Source organism: Salvelinus fontinalis, chromosome 23, assembly GCF_029448725.1.
Source record: "Salvelinus fontinalis isolate EN_2023a chromosome 23, ASM2944872v1, whole genome shotgun sequence".
Lineage (NCBI taxonomy): Eukaryota > Metazoa > Chordata > Actinopteri > Salmoniformes > Salmonidae > Salvelinus > Salvelinus fontinalis.
Genome location: NC_074687.1, coordinates 30,391,102 through 30,413,255, shown reverse-complemented (window position 1 = coordinate 30,413,255; position 22,154 = coordinate 30,391,102). Strand labels below are relative to the sequence as shown.

At 47.6% G+C, this 22,154-nt stretch overlaps 1 protein-coding gene across 7 annotated transcripts in view; it reads left to right on the top strand.

The window, feature by feature from the left end:
* The window catches only part of LOC129821107 (semaphorin-5B-like), a 199,204-nt gene that overhangs the window by 139,836 nt on the left and 37,214 nt on the right, over positions 1-22,154 (top strand). For all 7 annotated transcript variants that reach the window (XR_008754272.1, XM_055878404.1, XM_055878409.1 and 4 more), the window contains 6 exons: positions 2,210-2,345; positions 3,553-3,763; positions 5,902-6,109; positions 20,285-20,402; positions 20,801-20,982; positions 21,744-21,887. Coding sequence is in view for 6 of the 7 variants with exons in the window: in XM_055878404.1 (XP_055734379.1) it covers positions 2,210-2,345; positions 3,553-3,763; positions 5,902-6,109; positions 20,285-20,402; positions 20,801-20,982; positions 21,744-21,887 (999 nt within the window). In the remaining variant the exon portion in view is untranslated. The remainder of the gene's footprint in view (positions 1-2,209; positions 2,346-3,552; positions 3,764-5,901; positions 6,110-20,284; positions 20,403-20,800; positions 20,983-21,743; positions 21,888-22,154) is intronic.

Sequence of the window (22,154 nt, the reverse complement as noted above, 5' to 3'; positions counted from 1 at the left end):
CACAACTGATTGGTTCAAATGCATTAAGAAGGAAAGAAATTTCACAAATGTTTTGGTTACATGTTTCCATGTGTTATTTCATAGTTTTGATGTCTTCACTGTTATTCTACAATATAGAAAATAGGAAAAATAAAGTATAAAACCTTGAATGAGTAGGTGTGTTCGGAGTTTTGACTGGTACTGTATATATGGGCCATCTGGTGTGATGAGTATCATCCATGCTAGTCTGCTCTCTTTGATTCATCATCATAGAAGCCTTCACCGCTGAGCTCCACTGAGCATGTGCAGAAGCATGCCATGGCTGTGTCCCAAATGACACCCTAATACCTATATAGTGTGACACGTTTCACTAGACCCTATGGGCCCTGGTCAAAAGTAGTGCACTGTATAGGGAATAGGATGCCGTTTGGGATGAAGCAGTGTCACTTAGCTGCACTGAGCATGTGCCGAAAAATGACGAAGTCCAGTGGATGTTGTTGAAGTCACCAGCTCTGGTTGGGCTCTTCTGCCTTTTTCTCCCATAACACTTTGCAGCCATAGGGGAACTGTACAATGACACAATAAAAACTGCTGTATCATTCTGTCCGACTGGTTGGCTGGTGTGGTCAGGGACATCAACCTTTTACTCCCATAACACTGGCCATAGGGGAACACCAGCCAGCCAGCCAGCCACAGAGGAACAATACCATGACACCACAGAAAGGGTTGTGTCATCTGTACCGACTGGCCGGCTGCCTTATGTAAGAACATGAAGGGCACTGTGGGTTATATCTCCTCTGTATCCCTAGGCTACATCCCAAATGGCACTCTATTCCCTTTTTAGTTCACTACTTTTGACCAAGGCCTAAGTCTAAAGCTCTGCTCTGCTCTCTACTTGGCTGCCGATTGCCTTTTTTTTTGTGAGAGGAGCAGAAGAGGGACTGGGCTCATGATCCCTAAGCACTGCTTTCTGCCACTCTTTTTTTCACTGTTCTCATCCCTCTCTTTCTCCCTCTCTTTCCCCTCCACATTAAGACATAAAGACACAGTGAGCTGAGTGTGATTAAGAGGTTATGTTTAATACCATAGGGACTGACTCATTGAGGGGAGGTTTTAAAATAGCCTAAATCTTTATTAACGGTTTAGACGTTAACTGTAACAATGGCTTCATTTGTAACTGTAACCACAGCCGTGGTCACAACATAACACTTGGCTGCAGACTGCAGTCCCTGGGACACCACAGAGGCAGGGAGAGGGTGTATCTAGCTCTGTGGCTGTGGCTGCATCCTGGTTAGTGGTTGTTGCAGCTAATTGTCTGTGGTTTTGTGAGTTGGGATAGGTTGCTGGCTGCTCACCGCAGGAAGCACACACTCACTGATGGAGTTGCACACTCTGCAGAAACATTGAGAAGAGAGGGCAAACAAGCTACGCACGCACGCACGCACGCACGCACGCACACACACACACACACACACACACACACACACATTCAATAGCTGCTGTTCAATGTGCTGCAGGCTATTTCCCATCTCCTTGTGAAGCGTTGGCCAACACCAGGGTTCCTCTGACAGTGTTAATGCATTTCTACAGAGCTCAGTCGGATCTCCACGATGGTTGCTACAAACCACTAAAGTGTAGGGACAATACACGTATATAAGGCATGTTTGACATACGGTGTTCATACTGTTCTCTGTAAGAACATAACAGATATAGAAATGTATAAAAGAAGAACGTAACAAATGTCAAACCATACAGTGATTCCATAGGGCCCTATTGTATCGTACTCCTCCCCATCCCCGTGCTACAGTGTGCTGGCATTCCATACAAAGGAGAGTATAGAGTTTATTGTACAGTAAAGTCTGTTCAGTGCAGTGACTGTGTTTGTGTGCGAGGGGGGAGAGTGTATCTGTTTGTGTGTGTGTGTATCTTAATTCACGTTAGCAGTCTCATGACGATTGTGAAGCACAGACACAGCTTCCAGCAGAATCAGACACGGGCTGTGTCTTTAATGCACCTGTAAAAGATGGGACTGTTAGACAGTGTGGTGTACATAATGGATCAATTTGAGCTCTCAGTTAGAGAGACATATGGGCAACACTGTAACCTCTTTGTTCACTGGGTTTTTAACACCGCCTCTCTCTCTCTGTCCCTCTTCTCCCCCCTCTATTATTCTCTCTTTCCATCTCTCTCTCTTTCTCCTCTCCTCGCCCTCTCTTTCTCTGTCCTACAGGAACAGTATAGCAGCATCTGCAGTGTGTGCGTTTAACCTCAGCTCCATCACCCAGGCCTTCAACGGTCCCTTCCGTTCCCAGGAGAACCCCCGCTCTACTTGGCTGCCCACCCCCAACCCCATCCCAAACTTTCAGGTACTACCCACCCCAACTTTCATGTACTGCCCACCACCAACCCCACCCCCAACTTCCAGGTACTGCCCACCCACTTCCCCAACTTCCAGGTACTGCCCACCCCCAACCTCTTCCCCAACTTCCAGGTACTGCCCACCCCCAACCCCATCCCCAACTTCCAGGTACTACCCAACCCACCCCCAATTTTCAGGTACTGCCCAACACCTTCCCCAACTTCCAGGTACTACCCAACCTCTTCCCCAACTTCCAGGTACTGCCCACCCCCAACCTCTTCCCCATCTTTCAGGTTCTGCCCACCCCCAACCTCTTCCCCATCTTTCAGGTTCTGCCCACCCCCAACCCCTTCCCCAAATTTCAAGTTCTCCCCACCCCCAACCCCTTCCCCAACTTCCAGGTACTACCCAACCCCTTCCCCAACTTCCAGGTACTGCCCACCCCAACTCCATCCCCAACTTCCAGGTACTGCCCACCCCAACTCCATCCCCAACTTCCAGGTACTGCCCACCCCAACTCCATCCCCAACTTCCAGGTACTGCCCACCCAAACTCCATCCCCATCTTCCGGGTTAGTGCTGGTCTGAAGCAAAATCCTGCTCACCCTGTGTGTCCCCAGAACCAGGACTAACAGACTCTGCATCTAGGTGGCACTGCATATAAGAATCAGGACTAACAGACTCTGCATCTAGGTGGCACTGCATATAAGAACCAGGACTAACAGACTCTGCATCTAGGTGGCACTGCATATAAGAACCAGGGATTATGCACCCAAAAGCCCACATAATTTACGTTTTAGCAATGCAACTGTAGCTTTATGAAGAAATTCATGTCATTCGGCATTTCAAAAGCATATTGTTGCTGTAGCTTGCCAGACACAGAGATGTTGTTTGCCAAACAACAATCATTACAGTGTAACAGTATTGTAGGTGTGAATAAGCGTGATTACTGGAGGAGAAAATGAGAAGGAAATGACCACAGGCAGAGGCATAGTATTGATTTATTCAAAGCAACAATGACTATTAAGATGAAGTATTATTCCTTTTCAGTTAACTTTTCTTTCTTTCTTTCTTTCTCTCTTTCTTTCTTTTTCTTTCTTTCCCTGTGTCTTTCTTCCCTCTTTCTCCTCCTCTCTCACTCCTCTCTCATCCCCCCTTTCCCTCCCTCCCCTGTCTCTCTCCCCCTTTCTCCCTTCCCATCCCCCCTCCCCTCAGTGTGGTACCATAGATGATGACGGCGGTCCTAACGATGGTCTGACGGAGCGCAGCCTCCAGGACGCCCAGCGGCTGTACCTGATGAACGACGTGGTGCAGCCCGTCTCTGTGGACCCCTTGGTCATGCAGGATGACGTGCGCTTCTCCAGACTGGTGGTGGACATTGTACAGGGTCACGACACACTCTACCATGTCATGTACATCGGCACAGGTCAGTCGAGTTCAAAGGTCAGGGGTCAATCAATTAAATTGACTTATAAAGGAAAGGGCACATTATCTAGGTAAATCTCCCTAGAAGGAAGAAACCTAGGGCCTCCCGGGTGGCGCAGTGGTGCCACCAGAGACTCTGGGTTCGAGCCCAGGCTCTGTCGCAGCCGGCCGCGACCGGGAGGTCCATGGGGCGGCGCACAATTGGCCCAGCGTCGTCCGGGTTAGGGAGGGTTTGGCCGGTAGGGATATCATCGCGGGCCGGGCACAGTGCGCGCTGACTAGGTAGCTAGGTGTACGGTGTTTCCTCCGACACATTGATGCTGCTGGTTTCTGGGTTGGATGCGCGCTGTTATAAATTAAAAAAACAATATATACACTGCTCAAAATAATAAAGGGAACACTAAAATAACACATCCTAGATCTGAATGAATGAAATATTCTTATTAAATACTTTTTTCTTTACATAGTTGAATGTGCTGACAACAAAATCACACAAAAATGATCAATGTAAATCAAATTTATCAACCCATGGAAGTCTGGATTTGGAGTCACACTCAAAATTAAAGTGGAAAACCACACTACAGGCTGATCCAACTTTGATGTAATGTCCTTAAAACAAGTCAAAATTAGTCTCAGTAGTGTGTGTGGACTCCACGTGCCTGTATGACCTCCCTACAACGCCTGGGCATGCTCCTGATGAGGTGGCGGATGGTCTCCTGAGGGATCTCCTCCCAGACCTGGACTAAAGCATCCACCAACTCCTGGACAGTCTGTGGTGCAACGTGGCGTTGGTGGATGGAGCGAGACATGATGTCCCAGATGTGCTCAATTGGATTCAGGTCTGGGGAATGGGCGGGCCAGTCCATAGCATCAATGCCTTCCTCTTGCAGGAACTGCTGACACACTCCAGCCACATGAGGTCTTGCATTGTCTTGCATTAGGAGGAACCCAGGGCCAACCGCACCAGTATATGGTCTCACAAGGGGTCTGAGGATCTCATCTCGGTACCTAATGGCAGTCAGGCTACCTCTGGCGAGCACATGGAGGGCTGTGCGGCCCCCCAAAGAAATGCCACCCCACACCATGACTGACCCATCGCCAAACCGGTCATGCTGGAGGATGTTGCAGGCAGCAGAACGTTCTCCACGGCGTCTCCAGACTCTGTTACGTCTGTCACATGTGCTCATGTGCTCAGTGTGAACCTGCTTTCACCTGTGAAGAGCACAGGGCGCCAGTGGCGAATTTGCCAATCTTGGTGTTCTCTGGCAAATGCCAAACGTCCTGCACGGTGTTGGGCTGTAAGCACAACCCCCACCTGTGGACGTCGGGCCCTCAAACCACCCTCATGGAGTCTGTTTCTGACAGTTTGAGCAGACACATGCACATGTGTGGCCTGCTGGAGGTCTTTTTGCAGGGCTCTGGCAGTGCTCCACCTGCTCCTCCTTGCACAAAGGCGGAGGTAGCGGTCCTGCTGCTGGGTTGTTGCCCTCCTACGGCCTCCTCCACGTCTCCTGATGTACTGGCCTGTCTCCTGGTAGCGCCTCCATGCTCTGGACACTACGCTGACAGACACAGCAAACCTTCTTGCCACAGCTCGCATTGATGTGCCATCCTGGATGAGCTGCACTACCTGAGCCACTTGTGTGGGTTGTAGACTCCGTCTCATGCTACCACTAGAGTGAGAGCACCGCCAGCATTCAAAAGTGACCAAAACATCAGCCAGGAAGCAAAGGAACTGAGAAGTGGTGTGTGGTCACCAACTGCAGAACCACTCCTTTATTGGAGGTGTCTTGCTAATTGCCTTTAATTTCAACCTGTTGTCTATTCCATTTGCACAACAGCATGTGAAATTTATTGTCAATCAGTGTTGCTTCCTAAGTGGACAGTTTGATTTCACAGAAGTGTGATTGACTTGGAGTTACATTGTGTTGTTTAAGTGTTCCCCCTAACTTTTTCGAGCAGTGTATATATATATATATTTTTTAACACTTCACTAGCTGTCCAGCCAAAGGATATATTATAGAGCTCTGAGTTTTTCCTAGCCACATGACCTGAATGGGAAAACCTCTTGACTCTAGGCTGTATACAGTACAATCAATGATTTCTCATCATCTTCTTCCTCCTCTCTCCTCCAATCAGAGTACGGCACCATCCTGAAAGCTCTTGCGACCACCAATAAGAGCCTTCAAGGGTGTTACCTGGAGGAAATCCAGCTCTTCCCCGCTGGGGTGCAGGAGCCAATCTTGAGCCTGCAGATCCTTCAAAGTGATAGGTCACTGTTCGTAGGACTCAACAACAGAGTTCTGAAGATCCATCTGGAGAGATGCTCCAACTACAAGACTGAGATGTGAGTTTCTTATGTTTTTCTGTTTTGTACAAGTGCAATAAAAGCCAAACTGGCCAACAAACCCAACCTTATGGAAGAGTACAGGTGAGCAAAAGCTGCAACTACAAGACTGAGAAATGAGTGTCTCAGACTGAGAATGATTCCACATTCTGCATGTCATCCCAGGGTTGTGGTCAGTGGTGTAGTGGGTGGTTAATGCAAGTAGACACATCTTACCAACCTTTCACGGAAAAAAACAATGAAAGTATAGGAAGCGTTACTTTTTTCACCGCTACCGGCAATCAGAGATTGCGCACTTATTTTTTTACCGCTACATCACTGGTTGTGGTATATTACCATAGAAATGTACAGCGTGTTGTCTATTGCTTACTTATAGTCACTTGCCTTGAGTATAAAGTGCTAGAATTATACCAGCCTGAGTAACTGACTGTGTAGTCTTATCCCTTGGGACTCTGTACTAATATATTCATTATTTGATGATACACTACCAAAACAATAACACATTTAATTTGTTGTGGTGTTGCTTTTAATTAACGAAGCAGTGTTTCTAAAAAGAATGAGAACAGAGAAAGAAAGGAAGCCTTTATCTTTTACTGTCTCTCTGATTCAGGCTCATTTAGTGGGAGACGTGTGGGCTCAGACTCTGCCCTGCCTGACTCCTGCCAGTTCAATATGAGTCTCTGAGTGTGAGCTCTGCTCAATGCTCTGGCTGTCATCTCCAGAATAAGCTGCCTGATGGCTGCCTCTGTCGTTCATCTAAACCTCCCCTCTCTCTCTCTCACAGCTGAGTGAGGAGGAGAAAAGCCCTCCCCTCTCCCTCTCTCCCTCTCTCTCTCTCTGCTCTCTGTTTGTCAGGCCTTATGCATTTCATCAATGCTTTCAATCAACTCTCTAGAGCTGCATCCATGCTTTGTCAGCTCGCTGTGCAATATACGCGTGCGGGTGTGCATGAAGGGCAACCGACTGTATAGGAGATTGTTGTATGTGGAGGTGTGTGCGTGCGCGTGCACGCGTGTGTGGGTGGGGGGCTCATGCATATGATGAATCAGCTCGCTCCTTTCTCCATCACGTCACCAGCGGTAACACACACACACACTCACTCCTCTCCATCAGGTACAGTGGTGAATACTAAACAAGGTGTGAGTGAGGAGATGTGAGAGCAGAGCAGAGCGGAAGCCTCAGTAGCCAGGCCTATTTAAAACACAGTGGGGTGGAATAATCACACTGGGCTTCAAGGGCACACCAGGGGAACACTGTCCTTAATCCTGCGTGCTGCCTTATATCTGCCAGCCTCAGTAGCAGACACAGTCAGTTGTCAGGGGACACAGAGAGAGAAAACCACGCAGAACTGCAAATATACATGACAGGTGACGGGCTGTCAATCACTGTGATTTATTGTGATATCTAAGGTCGGCTCAGAACATGCAGGAAAGTGTGAAGAGCTTATTAGTCTTTAGTTTATGCTTTTAGGAAATCTTATTCAAAGAAAAGTTCATGTAGAATGCATACATTTCACAGCCATAGATACAGACACAAACAGGATTTACACAGAAATTGACATGGTTCTATTTTCTGTCTTTGCATATTGTTTGTCATTGCACTCCCAGGATATTCTGTGTCTCAGCCTTCCGCCTCTGTGTTATTACATCAGTCTGCAGGAGAAAGTCCCAGGACAACACAGCCCCAGTACAACAACACTCTGCCTCTGTGTTATTAAATCAGTCTGCAGGAGACAGTCCCAGGACAACAACACTCTGCCTCTGTGTTAATACATCAGTCTGCAGGAGACAGCCCCAGGACAACAACACTCTGCCTCTGTGTTATTAAATCAGTCTGCAGGAGACAGCCCCAGGACAACAACACTCTGCCTCTGTGTTATTAAATCAGTCTGCAGGAGACAGCCCCAGGACAACAACACTCTGCCTCTGTGTTAATACATCAGTGTGCAGGAGACAGCCCCAGGACAACAACACTCTGCCTCTGTGTTATTAAATCAGTCTGCAGGAGACAGCCCCAGGACAACAACACTCTGCCTCTGTGTTATTACATCAGTCTGCAGGAGACAGTCCCAGGACAACAACACTCTGCCTCTGTGTTATTACATCAGTCTGCAGGAGACAGCCCCAGGACAACAACACTCTGCCTCTGTGTTAATACATCAGTGTGCAGGAGACAGCCCCAGGACAACAACACTCTGCCTCTGTGTTATTAAATCAGTCTGCAGGAGACAGTCCCAGAACAACAACACTCTGCCTCTGTGTTATTACATCAGTCTGCAGGAGACAGTCCCAGGACAACACAGCCCCAGTACAACAACACTCTGCCTCTGTGTTATTAAATCAGTCTGCAGGAGACAGTCCCAGGACAACAACACTCTGCCTCTGTGTTAATACATCAGTCTGCAGGAGACAGCCCCAGGACAACAACACTCTGCCTCTGTGTTATTAAATCAGTCTGCAGGAGACAGTCCCAGAACAACAACACTCTGCCTCTGTGTTATTAAATCAGTCTGCAGGAGACAGCCCCAGGACAACACAGCCCCAGTACAACAACACTCTGCCTCTGTGTTATTAAATCAGTCTGCAGGAGACAGCCCCAGGACAACACAGCCCCAGGACAACAACACTCTGCCTCTGTGTTATTAAATCAGTCTGCAGGAGACAGCCCCAGGACAACAACACTCTGCCTCTGTGTTATTACATCAGTCTGCAGGAGACAGCCCCAGGACAACAACACTCTGCCTCTGTGTTATTACATCAGTCTGCAGGAGACAGTCCCAGGACAACAACACTCTGCCTCTGTGTTATTAAATCAGTCTGCAGGAGACAGTCCCAGAACAACACTCTGCCTCTGTGTTATTACATCAGTCTGCAGGAGACAGTCCCAGGACAACAACACTCTGCCTCTGTGTTAATACATCAGTCTGCAGGAGACAGCCCCAGGACAACAACACTCTGCCTCTGTGTTATTAAATCAGTCTGCAGGAGACAGCCCCAGGACAACAACACTCTGCCTCTGTGTTATTAAATCAGTCTGCAGGAGACAGCCCCAGGACAACAACACTCTGCCTCTGTGTTAATACATCAGTGTGCAGGAGACAGCCCCAGGACAACAACACTCTGCCTCTGTGTTATTAAATCAGTCTGCAGGAGACAGCCCCAGGACAACAACACTCTGCCTCTGTGTTATTACATCAGTCTGCAGGAGACAGTCCCAGGACAACAACACTCTGCCTCTGTGTTATTACATCAGTCTGCAGGAGACAGCCCCAGGACAACAACACTCTGCCTCTGTGTTAATACATCAGTGTGCAGGAGACAGCCCCAGGACAACAACACTCTGCCTCTGTGTTATTAAATCAGTCTGCAGGAGACAGTCCCAGAACAACACTCTGCCTCTGTGTTATTAAATCAGTCTGCAGGAGACAGTCCCAGAACAACAACACTCTGCCTCTGTGTTATTACATCAGTCTGCAGGAGACAGTCCCAGGACAACACAGCCCCAGTACAACAACAACAACACTCTGCCTCTGTGTTATTAAATCAGTCTGCAGGAGACAGCCCCAGGACAACACAGCCCCAGTACAACAACACTCTGCCTCTGTGTTATTAAATCAGTCTGCAGGAGACAGCCCCAGGACAACACAGCCCCAGGACAACAACACTCTGCCTCTGTGTTATTAAATCAGTCTGCAGGAGACAGCCCCAGGACAACAACACTCTGCCTCTGTGTTATTACATCAGTCTGCAGGAGACAGCCCCAGGACAACAACACTCTGCCTCTGTGTTATTACATCAGTCTGCAGGAGACAGTCCCAGGACAACAACACTCTGCCTCTGTGTTATTAAATCAGTCTGCAGGAGACAGTCCCAGAACAACACTCTGCCTCTGTGTTATTACATCAGTCTGCAGGAGACAGCCCAAGGACAACAACACTCTGCCTCTGTGTTATTAAATCAGTCTGCAGGAGACAGCCCCAGGACAACAACACTCTGCCTCTGTGTTATTAAATCAGTCTGCAGGAGACAGCCCAAGGACAACAACACTCTGCCTCTGTGTTATTAAATCAGTCTGCAGGAGACAGCCCCAGTACAACAACACTCTGCCTCTGTGTTATTAAATCAGTCTGCAGGAGACAGCCCCAGGACAACAACACTCTGCCTCTGTGTTATTACATCAGTCTGCAGGAGACAGCCCCAGGACAACAACACTCTGCCTCTGTGTTATTACATCAGTCTGCAGGAGACAGTCTCAGGACAACAACACTCTGCCTCTGTGTTATTAAATCAGTCTGCAGGAGACAGCCCCAGGACAACAACACTCTGCCTCTGTGTTATTAAATCAGTCTGCAGGAGACAGTCCCAGGACAACAACACTCTGCCTCTGTGTTATTACATCAGTCTGCAGGAGACAGTCCCAGGACAACAACACTCTGCCTCTGTGTTATTACATCAGTCTGCAGGAGACAGCCCCAGGACAACAACACTCTGCCTCTGTGTTATTACATCAGTCTGCAGGAGACAGTCCCAGGACAACACAGCCCCAGTACAACAACACTCTGCCTCTGTGTTATTACATCAGTCTGCAGGAGACAGCCCCAGGACAACAACACTCTGCCTCTGTGTTATTAAATCAGTCTGCAGGAGACAGCCCCAGGACAACAACACTCTGCCTCTGTGTTATTACATCAGTCTGCAGGAGACAGCCCCAGTACAACACAGCCCCAGGACAACAACACTCTGCCTCTGTGTTATTACATCAGTCTGCAGGAGACAGCCCCAGTACAACACAGCCCCAGTACAACAACACTCTGCCTCTGTGTTATTACATCAGTCTGCAGGAGACAGTCCCAGGACAACAACACTCTGCCAGAAGCCTATAAAGAGGTTATGTCTTTCTGACTTGGATTATCCAAAGAGGACCTCTCCCTTTCTCTGTCCCCCTCTTTCTCCATAGGCGTGGCGGATGTCAGTGGGTCTTATGAAGGACACCCACCAGATGGGGTGACAAAACACTAGTCCTATTGTCCTGCTGACTGTCTGTCTGGCTGACCCGGCCAGGCTATTCTCCAGTCGGTCAGTGGCCTAGCCTGATCTGTGGGTGGCCCTCCCAGTCCCATTCACACATACAGCCTTTCATAATGAAACCTCATAATAACTAGTGGAACTACAGCAATACATCAAGTCATATTGGCTTCTTCAGCCCCTCTGTGTGACACAATGGAGGTTTCTATGGAGCAGTCTTGTGTAGAAAAGCTACAGAGGCCATGGCATGGCTTATTTTTAACTTTAAAGTTATCCGTTTTTTACAGAGATAACCCCTCGCTCTGGAAAAGGATCCTCTGTTACCACATGAATGGCAGTACTATACTAGTGTTCAACCAGAGAAGGAAATTATTGGTTCTGTGTTTGTCCCCTGTATTAGCATGAATGGATAGGCTGTTAATGGAAATACAGCACTGGGAAAACTCATAATGTTTAAGTGCAGTTATTATTATCCTTTAAAAAATATATTTGTTGCCTTTCAGAGGGTGAATGGGCAAGACAAAGATTGTAAGTGCCTTTGAACAGGGTATGATAGTAGGTGCCAGGCGCACCAGTTTGAGTGTCAAGAACTGCAATGCTGCTGGGTTTTTCACACGCAACAGTTTCCCGTGTGTATCAAGAATGGTCCACCACCCAAAGGACATCCAGCCAACTTGACACAACTGTGGGAAGCATTGGAGTCAACATGGGTCAGCATCCCTGTGGAATGCTTTGGACACCTTGCAGAGTCCATGTCCTGATGAATTGAGGCTGTTCTGAGGGTAAAAAGGGGTGCAACTCAATATTAGGAAGGTGTTCCTAATGTTTTGTACGCTCAGTGTATGTTTAGCTAATGTGTACAGCTTTGTACGGTACAGAGTGCCTGGTGTCTGTTTAGGGATCAAATCAGCCATATTGCTTTGCACAGTGTCGTCTGTTTAGTGGTGACTTACTGCTATGTGCTGCACCGCCTACAGAGGTGGTATAGTCTGCCCTCTCTTAGTGAAAATTACATCTGACCTCCCCAATGGCCACTACCTACTGCTAAGTACAGCCTCCACTCTCAATCTCTCTCTGTCCTTCTCTCTGTGTTTTCCCTCTCGAACTCACCCTCTCTCACTCTCTCACCTCCACTTTCTGTAAGTAGCCTTATTTATTCTGCAGCGGCTGCAGTGTTGTTTGCATGGTAGTGATACGTTGTAGCCAAGCTGCGCCAGCAAAGTAGCTCTGTCAACACTTTCCCTGAGGCAAGGGGTTCCAGGTCCATACATACAGCTCAATGGCAGGATTGGGAGTGGTGTAATAATGTTGTGAATGTGTTAAATCAGGATAGAAGCCCTGAGATGCTAACCACTTACCCCTACTTCCCTGCCAACCTCTTAAGTGTAGTACCCTTGATGTTTAGGTGGTGAAGGTGAAGACAGAGTAGGAGTGGGAGTTTTGCTTGCTTTGTGATTTACAGTACTACCGTAGCTGCAACCAGCCAGTCAGGTGAGGTAGCAGACTGCAGGAGTTTATATCAACATCATGAAACCACAAAGTGGCTGTCTCGGTGTGTTCACCATGAACATGACCAGCTCATTTTTCCAGTGTAGAAGTTCAGTGATTTCCTGATGCTCTCTAGCTTAGGGAACTTCAGGTGTTTTCATTGTTTATTCAATTATTTTCACAATCAGACCATTTGTGGATAGCAACCATGTCTACAACTGTATTCCACGGACCCTAATGCAAAATAATAGTTATTTGCTTTTACAGGTGGGAACTATTCAATTCTCAAGTTTATTGTAATGCCCCTGGGCATTTTTTAATCTTATAAACCCTTGTCATCAGCATTGAGTCCTGAGGTTGGGCCCTGGGGATAATAATAACCTCTTTATATACAGTATTCTGGCCTTAACATCTCCAGAGCGTCCCAGGAGCCCTGAATAAATCCAGTGTTTTATTGTCTGTGTGAGAAGAACTTTAATTCCACCCACCGGTCCTCTTCAGTCCTCAGCAGAGCCAATTTATGGTCTGTTGATGCTGCCGCCAGCCTGTCAACAGGGTTCTAAAACACAGTGCTGTTAAGCCTGTATGAACACTCCACTCCCAGGAACACACCAGGGAGCCATGGACAGAGAGGGACAAGGGAGAGAGAGAATGGGGGAGAGAGGGGATTGAGAGGGAGGGAGGGAGGGAGGGAGGGAGGGAGAGGAGGGAGGGAGGGAGGGAGGGAGGGGGGGAGGGAGGGAGGGAGGGAGAGGAGGGAGGGGATTGAGAGGGGAGGGAGGGAGGGAGGGAGGGAGGGGGGGGAGGGAGAGGAGGGAGGGAGGGAGGGAGGGAGGGAGGGAGGGAGGGAGAGGAGGGAGGGAGGGAGGGAGGGAGGGAGGGAGGGAGGGAGGGAGGGAGGGAGGGAGGGAGGGAGGGAGGGAGGGGGAAAGTAATCACAAAGTGTACGTATTTATCACTGGTGCAGAATGTTTTTGCTTTTAACGGGCTCTCCTCTCTGGCAAACCCCCAATATTAAAACCATTTATATTTCTCTCTATCCCTCACTCACTCTCTCTCTCCCTCTCTCTCCCTCTCTCTTTCACACATATTCTTTCCCTCTCTCCATCTTTCTCCCTCCTTCCATCTTTCTCATTCTTCCTCCTTCAGCCTTTATTTGGGCAGGCAGTTTGTCTTAACCTGCCTCCCACCCTCCCAGCCTCCCAGACGCTGACAAACTTTCCCTCTTTTTCAGTGAGGTTGTACCGTCTGCTCTCCCTTCACCTTCCCCTCGCTTCTCCTCTCCCTCTCTCCCTCTCTCTCTCTCTCTCTCTCTCTCTCTCTCTCTCTCTCTCTCTCTCTCTCTCTCTCTCTCTCTCTCTCTCTCTCTCTCTCTCTCTCTCTCTCTCTCTCTCTCACACCTCTCTCTGTCTCCTGCTACTATGTGTGCACTGTAGTTTAGTATCAGTGAGGTGACCATCATCCCCCCCTCCCCCATAGGACAGTAGAAGAGGGATAGAGGAAGGACAGCGCGGAAGACAGGAGGACAACTCAGTAGGTAGAAGGCTCCTGGCAGGCAGCCATCTTTCTGCCTCTGGATGTTTCAGCTCTCCCCAGCCCAGCCCTCTAGCATGGTGCTATGAGGCTAATTGGATCCTGAGCTGCGATTAGTGTGTAACGCTACGCTAGACCGGGGGATTTATCTGGCCAAAGGTTTATGATGAACCACGGCCGGGCACGTCAGAGCAGCCCAGCGCAGGCTGGAGGGAAGCCCCAGGGGCAGAGCCTCTCTTCTGGGATGAGGAAGCCTTGAAGCTGGCCTGTCCCCTGGGGGGGGGGGGGGTACTATACTGTACTGTACAGCCATTCAGGAAGCTGCCCTCCATTCGCAATTCAGATGTCCCCAATATGCCCTTTGGCTATCACAGCTTACATTTCTAATCAGAATATTTACACAACCTGTCTGTCTGTCTCTGTCTTGTTTACAATTATGAGGTCATGATTTGCAGTTAAACGGAAAGTGATAACTGCTGTTTTATGACTTTCTATTAAAAGGCCTAGTAAAGGACCACAGGTTTACAGCTCTCACAATCCCTTTTAAAATGTCCATTAAGCCCCATGGCGAACTCTGGAGATTTATCACAAGCTGTCTGTCGACAGCCAAGCCACATTGTTTTATCGTTTGGTTTATTGTTGCCGGTCGCTCTGTTTAAAATTTAACAGCTCATGTTTTGTTTTGTGGCTTCGCTGTTTTGATATAGTGTGCTATGTCACCGCTAAAAGAGGCTGGTGAATTAAATATCAGTATGGTGTCTTGGGTTGGTGTCAGAACCATACAGAAGCCTTCTCTCCTTCTCTCTTTCCTTTAATCTTTATATCTCCCTTAGTCTTCTCTCTCACAGTCATTTAAACACACACATTCACACACACACACACACACACACACACACACACACACACACACACACACACACACACACACACACACACACACACACACACACACACACACACACACACACACACACACACACACTACAAAACCATTGTTGGGGAAGTTACTATGAAAATATAGTTTACCAAGCTACCAATTACTTAAGTTAATTTACACTACAGCTTCCCTTGAGAAATGTATACTTTACTTAAGAGCCCATTAGTAAGCATTTCACTTTAAGGTTGTATTTGTTGTATTTGGAGCTTGTGACAAATACACTGCTCAAAAAAATAAAGGGAACACTTAAACAACACAATGTAACTCCAAGTCAATCACACTTCTGTGAAATCAAAATGTCCACTTAGGAAGCAACACTGATTGACAATAATTTTCACATGCTGTTGTGCAACTGGAATAGACAAAAGGTGGAAATTATAGGCAATTAGCAAGACACCCCCCAAAACAGGAGTGATTCGCAGGTGGTGACCACAGACCACTTCTCAGTTCCTATGCTTCCTGGCTGATGTTTTGGTCACTTTTGAATGCTGGCGGTGCTCTCACTCTAGTGGTAGCATGAGACGGAGTCTACAACCCACACAAGTGGCTCAGGTAGTGCAGTTCATCCAGGATGGCACATCAATGCGAACTGTGGCAAAAAGGTTTGCTGTGTCTGTCAGAGTAGTGTCCAGAGCATGCAGGCGCTACCAGGAGACAGGCCAGTACATCAGGAGACGTGGAGGAGGCCGTAGGAGGGCAACAACGCAGCAGCAGGACCGCTACCTCTGCCTTTGAGCAGGAGGAGCACTACCAGAGCCCTGCAAAATGACCTCCAGCAGGCCACAAATGTGCATGTGTCTGCTCAAACGGTCAGAAACAGACTCCATGAGGGTGGTATGAGGGCCCGACGTCCACAGGTGGGGGTTGTGCTTACAGCCCAACACCGTGCAGGACGTTTGGCATTTGCCAGAGAACACCAAGATTGGCAAATTCGCCACTGGCGCCCTGTGCTCTTCACAGATGAAAGCAGGTTCACAAGCACATGTGACAGACGTGACAGAGTCTGGAGACGCCGTGGAGAACGTTCTGCTGCCTGCAACATCCTCCAGCATGACCGGTTTGGTGATGGGTCAGTCATGGTGTGGGGTGGCATTTCTTTGTGGGGCCGCACAGCCCTCCATGTGCTCGCCAGAGGTAGCCTGACTGCCATTAGGTACCGAGATGAGATCCTCAGACCCCTTGTGAGACCATATGCTGACACATGCACATTTGTGATCTGCTGGAGGTCATTTTGCAGGGCTCTGGCAGTGCACCTCCTTGCACTAAGGCGGAGGTAGCGGTCCTGCTGCTGGGTTGTTGCCCTCCTACGGCCTCCTCCACGCCTCCTGATGTACTGGCCTGTCTTCTGGTAGCGCCTGCATGCTCTGGACACTACTCTGACAGACAGAGCAAACCTTTTTGCCACAGTTCGCATTGATGTGCCATCCTGGATGAACTGCACTACCTGAGCCACTTGTGTGGGTTGTAGACTCCGTCTCATGCTACCACTAGAGTGAGAGCACCGCCAGCATTCAAAAGTGACCAAAACATCAGCCAGGAAGCATAGGAACTGAGAAGTGGTCTGTGGTCACCACCTGCAGAATCACTCCTGTTTTGGGGGGTGTCTTGCTAATTGCCTATAATTTCCACCTTTTGTCTATTCCAGTTGCACAACAGCATGTGAAATTTATTGTCAATCAGTGTTGCTTCCTAAGTGGACAGTTTGATTTCACAGAAGTGTGATTGACTTGGAGTTACATTGTGTTGTTTAAGTGTTCCCTTTATTTTTTGAGCAGTGTACAATTTGATTCAATTTGATTTGACAACATGTAGTGCGCTACTCCCCAACACCGTGCAAATCCCACATTCCTCTCTATCAGCAGACTCCATCACATGTAGACTCCTAGAAAAAAGGGTTCCAAATGGGTTCTTTGCGGAGGGATAGTGTTTTACCAAGAACCGTTTTGATCTGAACAACCCTTTTTGGAAGACAAGGGTTCTTTGTAAGGCAAATTGTTCTACCTAGAACCATTAACATCCTAAGAACAGTTTTTGGAAGAAAGGGTTATTTGATGATTCTTTGGAAGGCAAACATTATTCTTTGGAAAGCAAGAAGGGTTCTACATCAAGCCATATATCATATTTCCCAGCATGCTCTATTGCATGGTGATTTTCAGAATTGTTTGTTTTAATATGTGTTTTTGCATGTACAATCATTGGGCGTCAGGTAGCCTAGTGGTTAGAGTGTTAGACTAGTAACCGAAAGGTTGCAAGATCGAATCCCTGAGCTGACAATGTAAAATGCTGTCGTTCTGCCCCTGAACAAGGCAGTTAACCCACTGTTCCTAGGCTGTCATTGAAAATAAGAAAGTGTTCTTAACTGACTTGTCTAGTTAAATAAATTACATTTGGTTGATCCAATCTGTTAGTAATTTGACTTGTTGCACATGTGACTGAGATGGTTATTCCAGTTTAGATGATTGAGGTAGTCTCAGTATTTAATCTGCCCTACGATGGCAGTCATTGTGAATGCAGGTTGCGGGTGATAAAACATTTCACTTCTTGGCTATACTAACCCTGGCTGGATTCCAATAGGAATTAAACATCACTTTGCAAACCAGCATAATGTGACTTGCAGGCCTGATGTGGCCTGAAAAGCAGGAGTAAAACTACTTTTCAAGCCAGCATAATGTGACTCTGTAAAGGGATCTACCTAGCACCAAAAAGGGTTCCCTTATGGGGACAAACTGAAGAACTGTACATGGTTCTACTTTTCTGAGTGTACCTGCTCCCACTTCATCCCTTACAGAGCCTACATCAGAGCCGTGTCTGTAGCTGGCTGGCTGATCTCCTTTACTTTTACAATAACCTGTTTTGTTATATAAATGTTGAGAGCTTTGACTGGCCAACAGTTGATGCAGCTGGAGAAAGGTCAGATGGGATCGGAGCTAAACCCACTAGTCTGCACTGTAAATCTTACAAAAAAAAGTGCTATCTAGAACCTAAAATGGATGTTCGGATATTCCCATAAGAGAACCCTTCGAAGAACCCTTTTTGGTTCCAGGTAGAACCTTTTTGGTTCCAGGGAGAACCCTTTTGGGTTCCATGAAGGGCCTTTTCCACTGAGGGGTGGAAAAAGGGTTCTCCTATGGGGGCAGCCAAATATCCATTTTACATTCTGGACAGCACCTTTTTTGTACGATTTACAGTGCAGACTAGTGGGTTTAGCTTACTGTGTGTGTGTGTGTGTGTGTGTGTGTGTGTGTGTGTGTGTGTGTGTGTGTGTGTGTGTGTGTGTGTGTGTGTGTGTGTGTGTGTGTGTGTGTGTGTGTGTGTGTGTGTGTGTGTGTGTGTGTGTGTGTGTGTGTGTGTGTGTATGCTTGTATGTGCGTCCATGTAAAAGAGAGAGAGCAGGATTACCCCCAATCTCTTTATCGAAAGTATTCCTATGAGGCCCATTGTTACAGTAAGGTGAGCAGACGGGACGGTTGGCATGCCCTGCCCTGCGGGGATGTTTGTACTGCAGGGTGGCTCTCCTTTTCTCTCTGGTAAACCCATCCTCCACTGCCCCTCTCGCTCACTGCGCTCGTCAAAAACCGTCAACTCAGCATTCTTTTCAAGCTGACGCATTTTCATAGTCTTAAGAGCTTACATGGATGGCTGGCTTTCATCGGTGTGTGTGTGTGTGTGTGTGTGTGTGTGTGTGTGTGTGTGTGTGTGTGTGTGTGTGTGTGTGTGTGTGTGTGTGTGTGTGATTTCACCACTGTAATTAATGAGACCAGGTCCAGGGTAAACTCTCTCAGCTGAAGGCATTTTAGATTTGAGGTGTGTGCCCTGAGGGTGGGTAGGTGTGTGTGTCCTCGGGCCTGACTTCTGGCTTACTGTAACGGAGGATAATTGGACCTCAGATCTGCACCATGCTCTTCTTAAGTGTCAGTGTTTAGTCTGTCTGTCTGTAAGCAGCATTATGTGTCTGACTAAACAGAATGCACACTAGCAGTGCTTGGTGAGGCAGCTAAACATTATCAACATGTTATGCTTGCCAGGTCTTCACCCTCTCATTTACCACTCATTTAAAGCTATGGTGCAGCAGAAGTGTTCCCGTCTCTCTGATGTCACCACAACAACACCACAACAACATGGATCCCTTCCCATAGCCTCTCTCTCCCTCTAGCTCTGTGTCAGGGCAACTCTGATGCAGGTTGATACAATTTGTCAGCTCAGCACTAACTCCTAAAACACCTTCCCCACTGCAGGACTTGGCTCGGGCTTGGCTGTGTGTTCTGTAACAACACAAAGTGATGCTTCAACCTCGTAGCTGAAACACCAGAGGCCCCACTCAAATAAACCAAGGGGGCTGGTGCCAAGAATATAATTATCTTTCTTTCTCTCTGCTAGCTAAGGGGGCTGTAAAGAGGTAGTACAGGCAGGAAATAGGGAGCAGACATGGGTTCAAATAGTATCTGAGATTTTTCAAATACTTCAAGCATTTGCTATAGCCTGCCTGGAACTTGTTGGGACTTTTCACTTTTCTATTGGTTCTACAGCAACAGACAAGCTCAATCAAGTGTTTGAAATGATATCAAATACTATCGAATCCAGGTCTGCTAGGGAGGCAGTCAGGAGTTGGTACAGGGCAGTAAGGACTGATGTGTTTATTACAATAAGTTCTCTCTTTCTCTCTATTTATCTCTCTTTTCTCTCTTTCGCTCTCTTTCTTTTGCTCTCTCTGCACTCTCACTCTCTCTCCAGCTCTCTCTTTCCCTCCCCATCTTTGTCTCGCTCTCTCTCACTCCCTGTCTCCCACGGCCTAACTTCATCATTAACAAGTTTAGATTTAATTACCCCTCATTAAGCTCCTGTTTGACTGGAAACTTGCATATTTCATCGCTGTTTGGTTGCTGCACGGCTGTGTGTGTGTGTGTGTGTGTGGGTGTGTGTGTGTGTGTGTGTGTGTGCGTGCGGGGGGGGGGGGGGGGGGGGGGGGCACTGATTTGTTTACCTCTAGTCAGACGCTCCTTAGTTTAGGAATCACAGGGGTGCGGGCTGTGTGCCTGGAGGGAGAGTGAGTTTATTTGTACATGGTTTAGTGGGCCGGCCTCACAGGGCTGGTGAGTGTTTTTTGCTTGTGTTTACTGCGTTGACTGACTGCTCTCTCTCTCTACCCTTCACCATCTCCCTCTCCCTATCCTCCATCTCTCTTGCCCCCTGTAGGCTATGCCTGGAGGCCAGGGACCCATACTGTGGCTGGGACAGGAAACAGAAGCGATGCACCACCCTGGAGGATAGCTCTAACATGAGCCAGTGGAGTCAGAACATCACTGTGTGTCCGGTAAGTGCCAACAGGGACCACCAATTTCCCCTTCCCCACTCGTTTTGTTATTTCCCTAGGTGTCAATATTGTCACTGGTAAGCCCCTGGGGCTACCTGCGTCACCGCTGGCTGTCTGATAACCTAGCATACCTCCACTCTGCCTGGTCTCTCCTGGGGACTCTGGCCATGTACAGTAGTAGTCTGACAGTTTAACATTGTAACAGTTTGTTTTGCCTTGGGGACTCAGTTTGTCCAGGTCGCCCTTGGAAAATGTTTTTAGCCTCAGGTGTCTTTCCTGATTAAATAAAGGTAAAATAACAGTTTTCCTGTGTCAAGGGTATTGTCACATGATTAATGATATCTAGTACATTTCCTGACACTCTTATCTCTCTCTCTCTGCCCTGTGTGGATTTTCAGCTGAGGAACCAGATCACCATCGGTGGCTTTGGACCCTGGGCAGCGTGGCAACAATGCAGCAACGACGACGGCGAAGGCACCAGCACCTGTCTGTGTCGCTCCAGGGAGTGTGACAACCCTCCAGCTCGCTGTGGCGGGAGGAACTGTGAGGGGCCCACCATTGAAGTCTCCAACTGTTCCAGGTATGTAAAACAAATAGGGATTTATATAGATCCTGATTGGAGGATTGCGGATTTCCTGCTTCTTCCCTCCTTCCAAGCAGGATTTCTGGAAAACCTGGTAATTTGGAGAAAGTTACAGGAATGTTTCCACCCTAACCACCAACCACCATCTCATTTAGGGTGTGAAATAACAACCCATTCCCTATATAGTGTACTACTCATGAATTCTGGTCAAAAGTAGTGCAGTACATAAGGGATAGGGTGCCATTTTAGATGCAGCCTCAGATATGTCTGTCTATCTGGAAGTGGCTACTGAATATTGAGAAATGCTTTCAGAGGAACAGAGCACTTAAGCAGATTGAAGAATGTGTTTCTGGTGTCACATTTAGCTCCTGAGCAAGTGGTTTTGCTTCCCTCTCAGAATCACAAATTAGGGCCATATTCATAAGTGTGTTGAGTGCTTAAAGAGATTGAAAGTAATCTTAAGCACTTACAAATTTGTACTACTATAATGCATATTTTAGGGAAAATATCTTTAATGTTTTGGTGCAAAAAAATCTGTAATCTTTTTCATTTACCTGGAAAATTGGAACCATTTTTTTACCTGATACTTTTCATTTTAGATTCTACAAATAAACGTTTTACTCTGTATTCATCAAGCCATCGTTTCCGTTTGGACTCATTGGACTTATTGGATGTGCATCTCAATCTTGAAACTGGTTTCCCCACGGTGCTACAGGATTCTTTGAACCTCCTATAACATCACATTTCTGTTGCCGTAGAAACGGAGGCTGGACCCCCTGGTCGTCATGGGGACAGTGCAGCACCACCTGTGGAACGGGGTTTGAGATGCGCCAGCGCTCCTGCAACAACCCGTCGCCCCGTCACGGTGGTCGGGTGTGTGTGGGCCCCGTCAGGGACGAAAGGTGAGAGGAGAGGGGGAGATGGCAGGTCTATTTGTGAGAGAGCTATGTGAACAAATGTTGGTTAAGTAATACTTTTATCATATGTCATTTTTTTGCTGAATAATGAACATGTTCGCTTGACTCAAAAGAGCAAAACTCTCAAACATTTATGGGTGATTTACTAAGAAAGGAAATTTATGATTAATTTATGAGACATGTTTTGCACTTTTCAGTAACAGTATTGGCCCTCAGTATCTTTTTGGGCATGATGGTCTTAGGTAAATATCA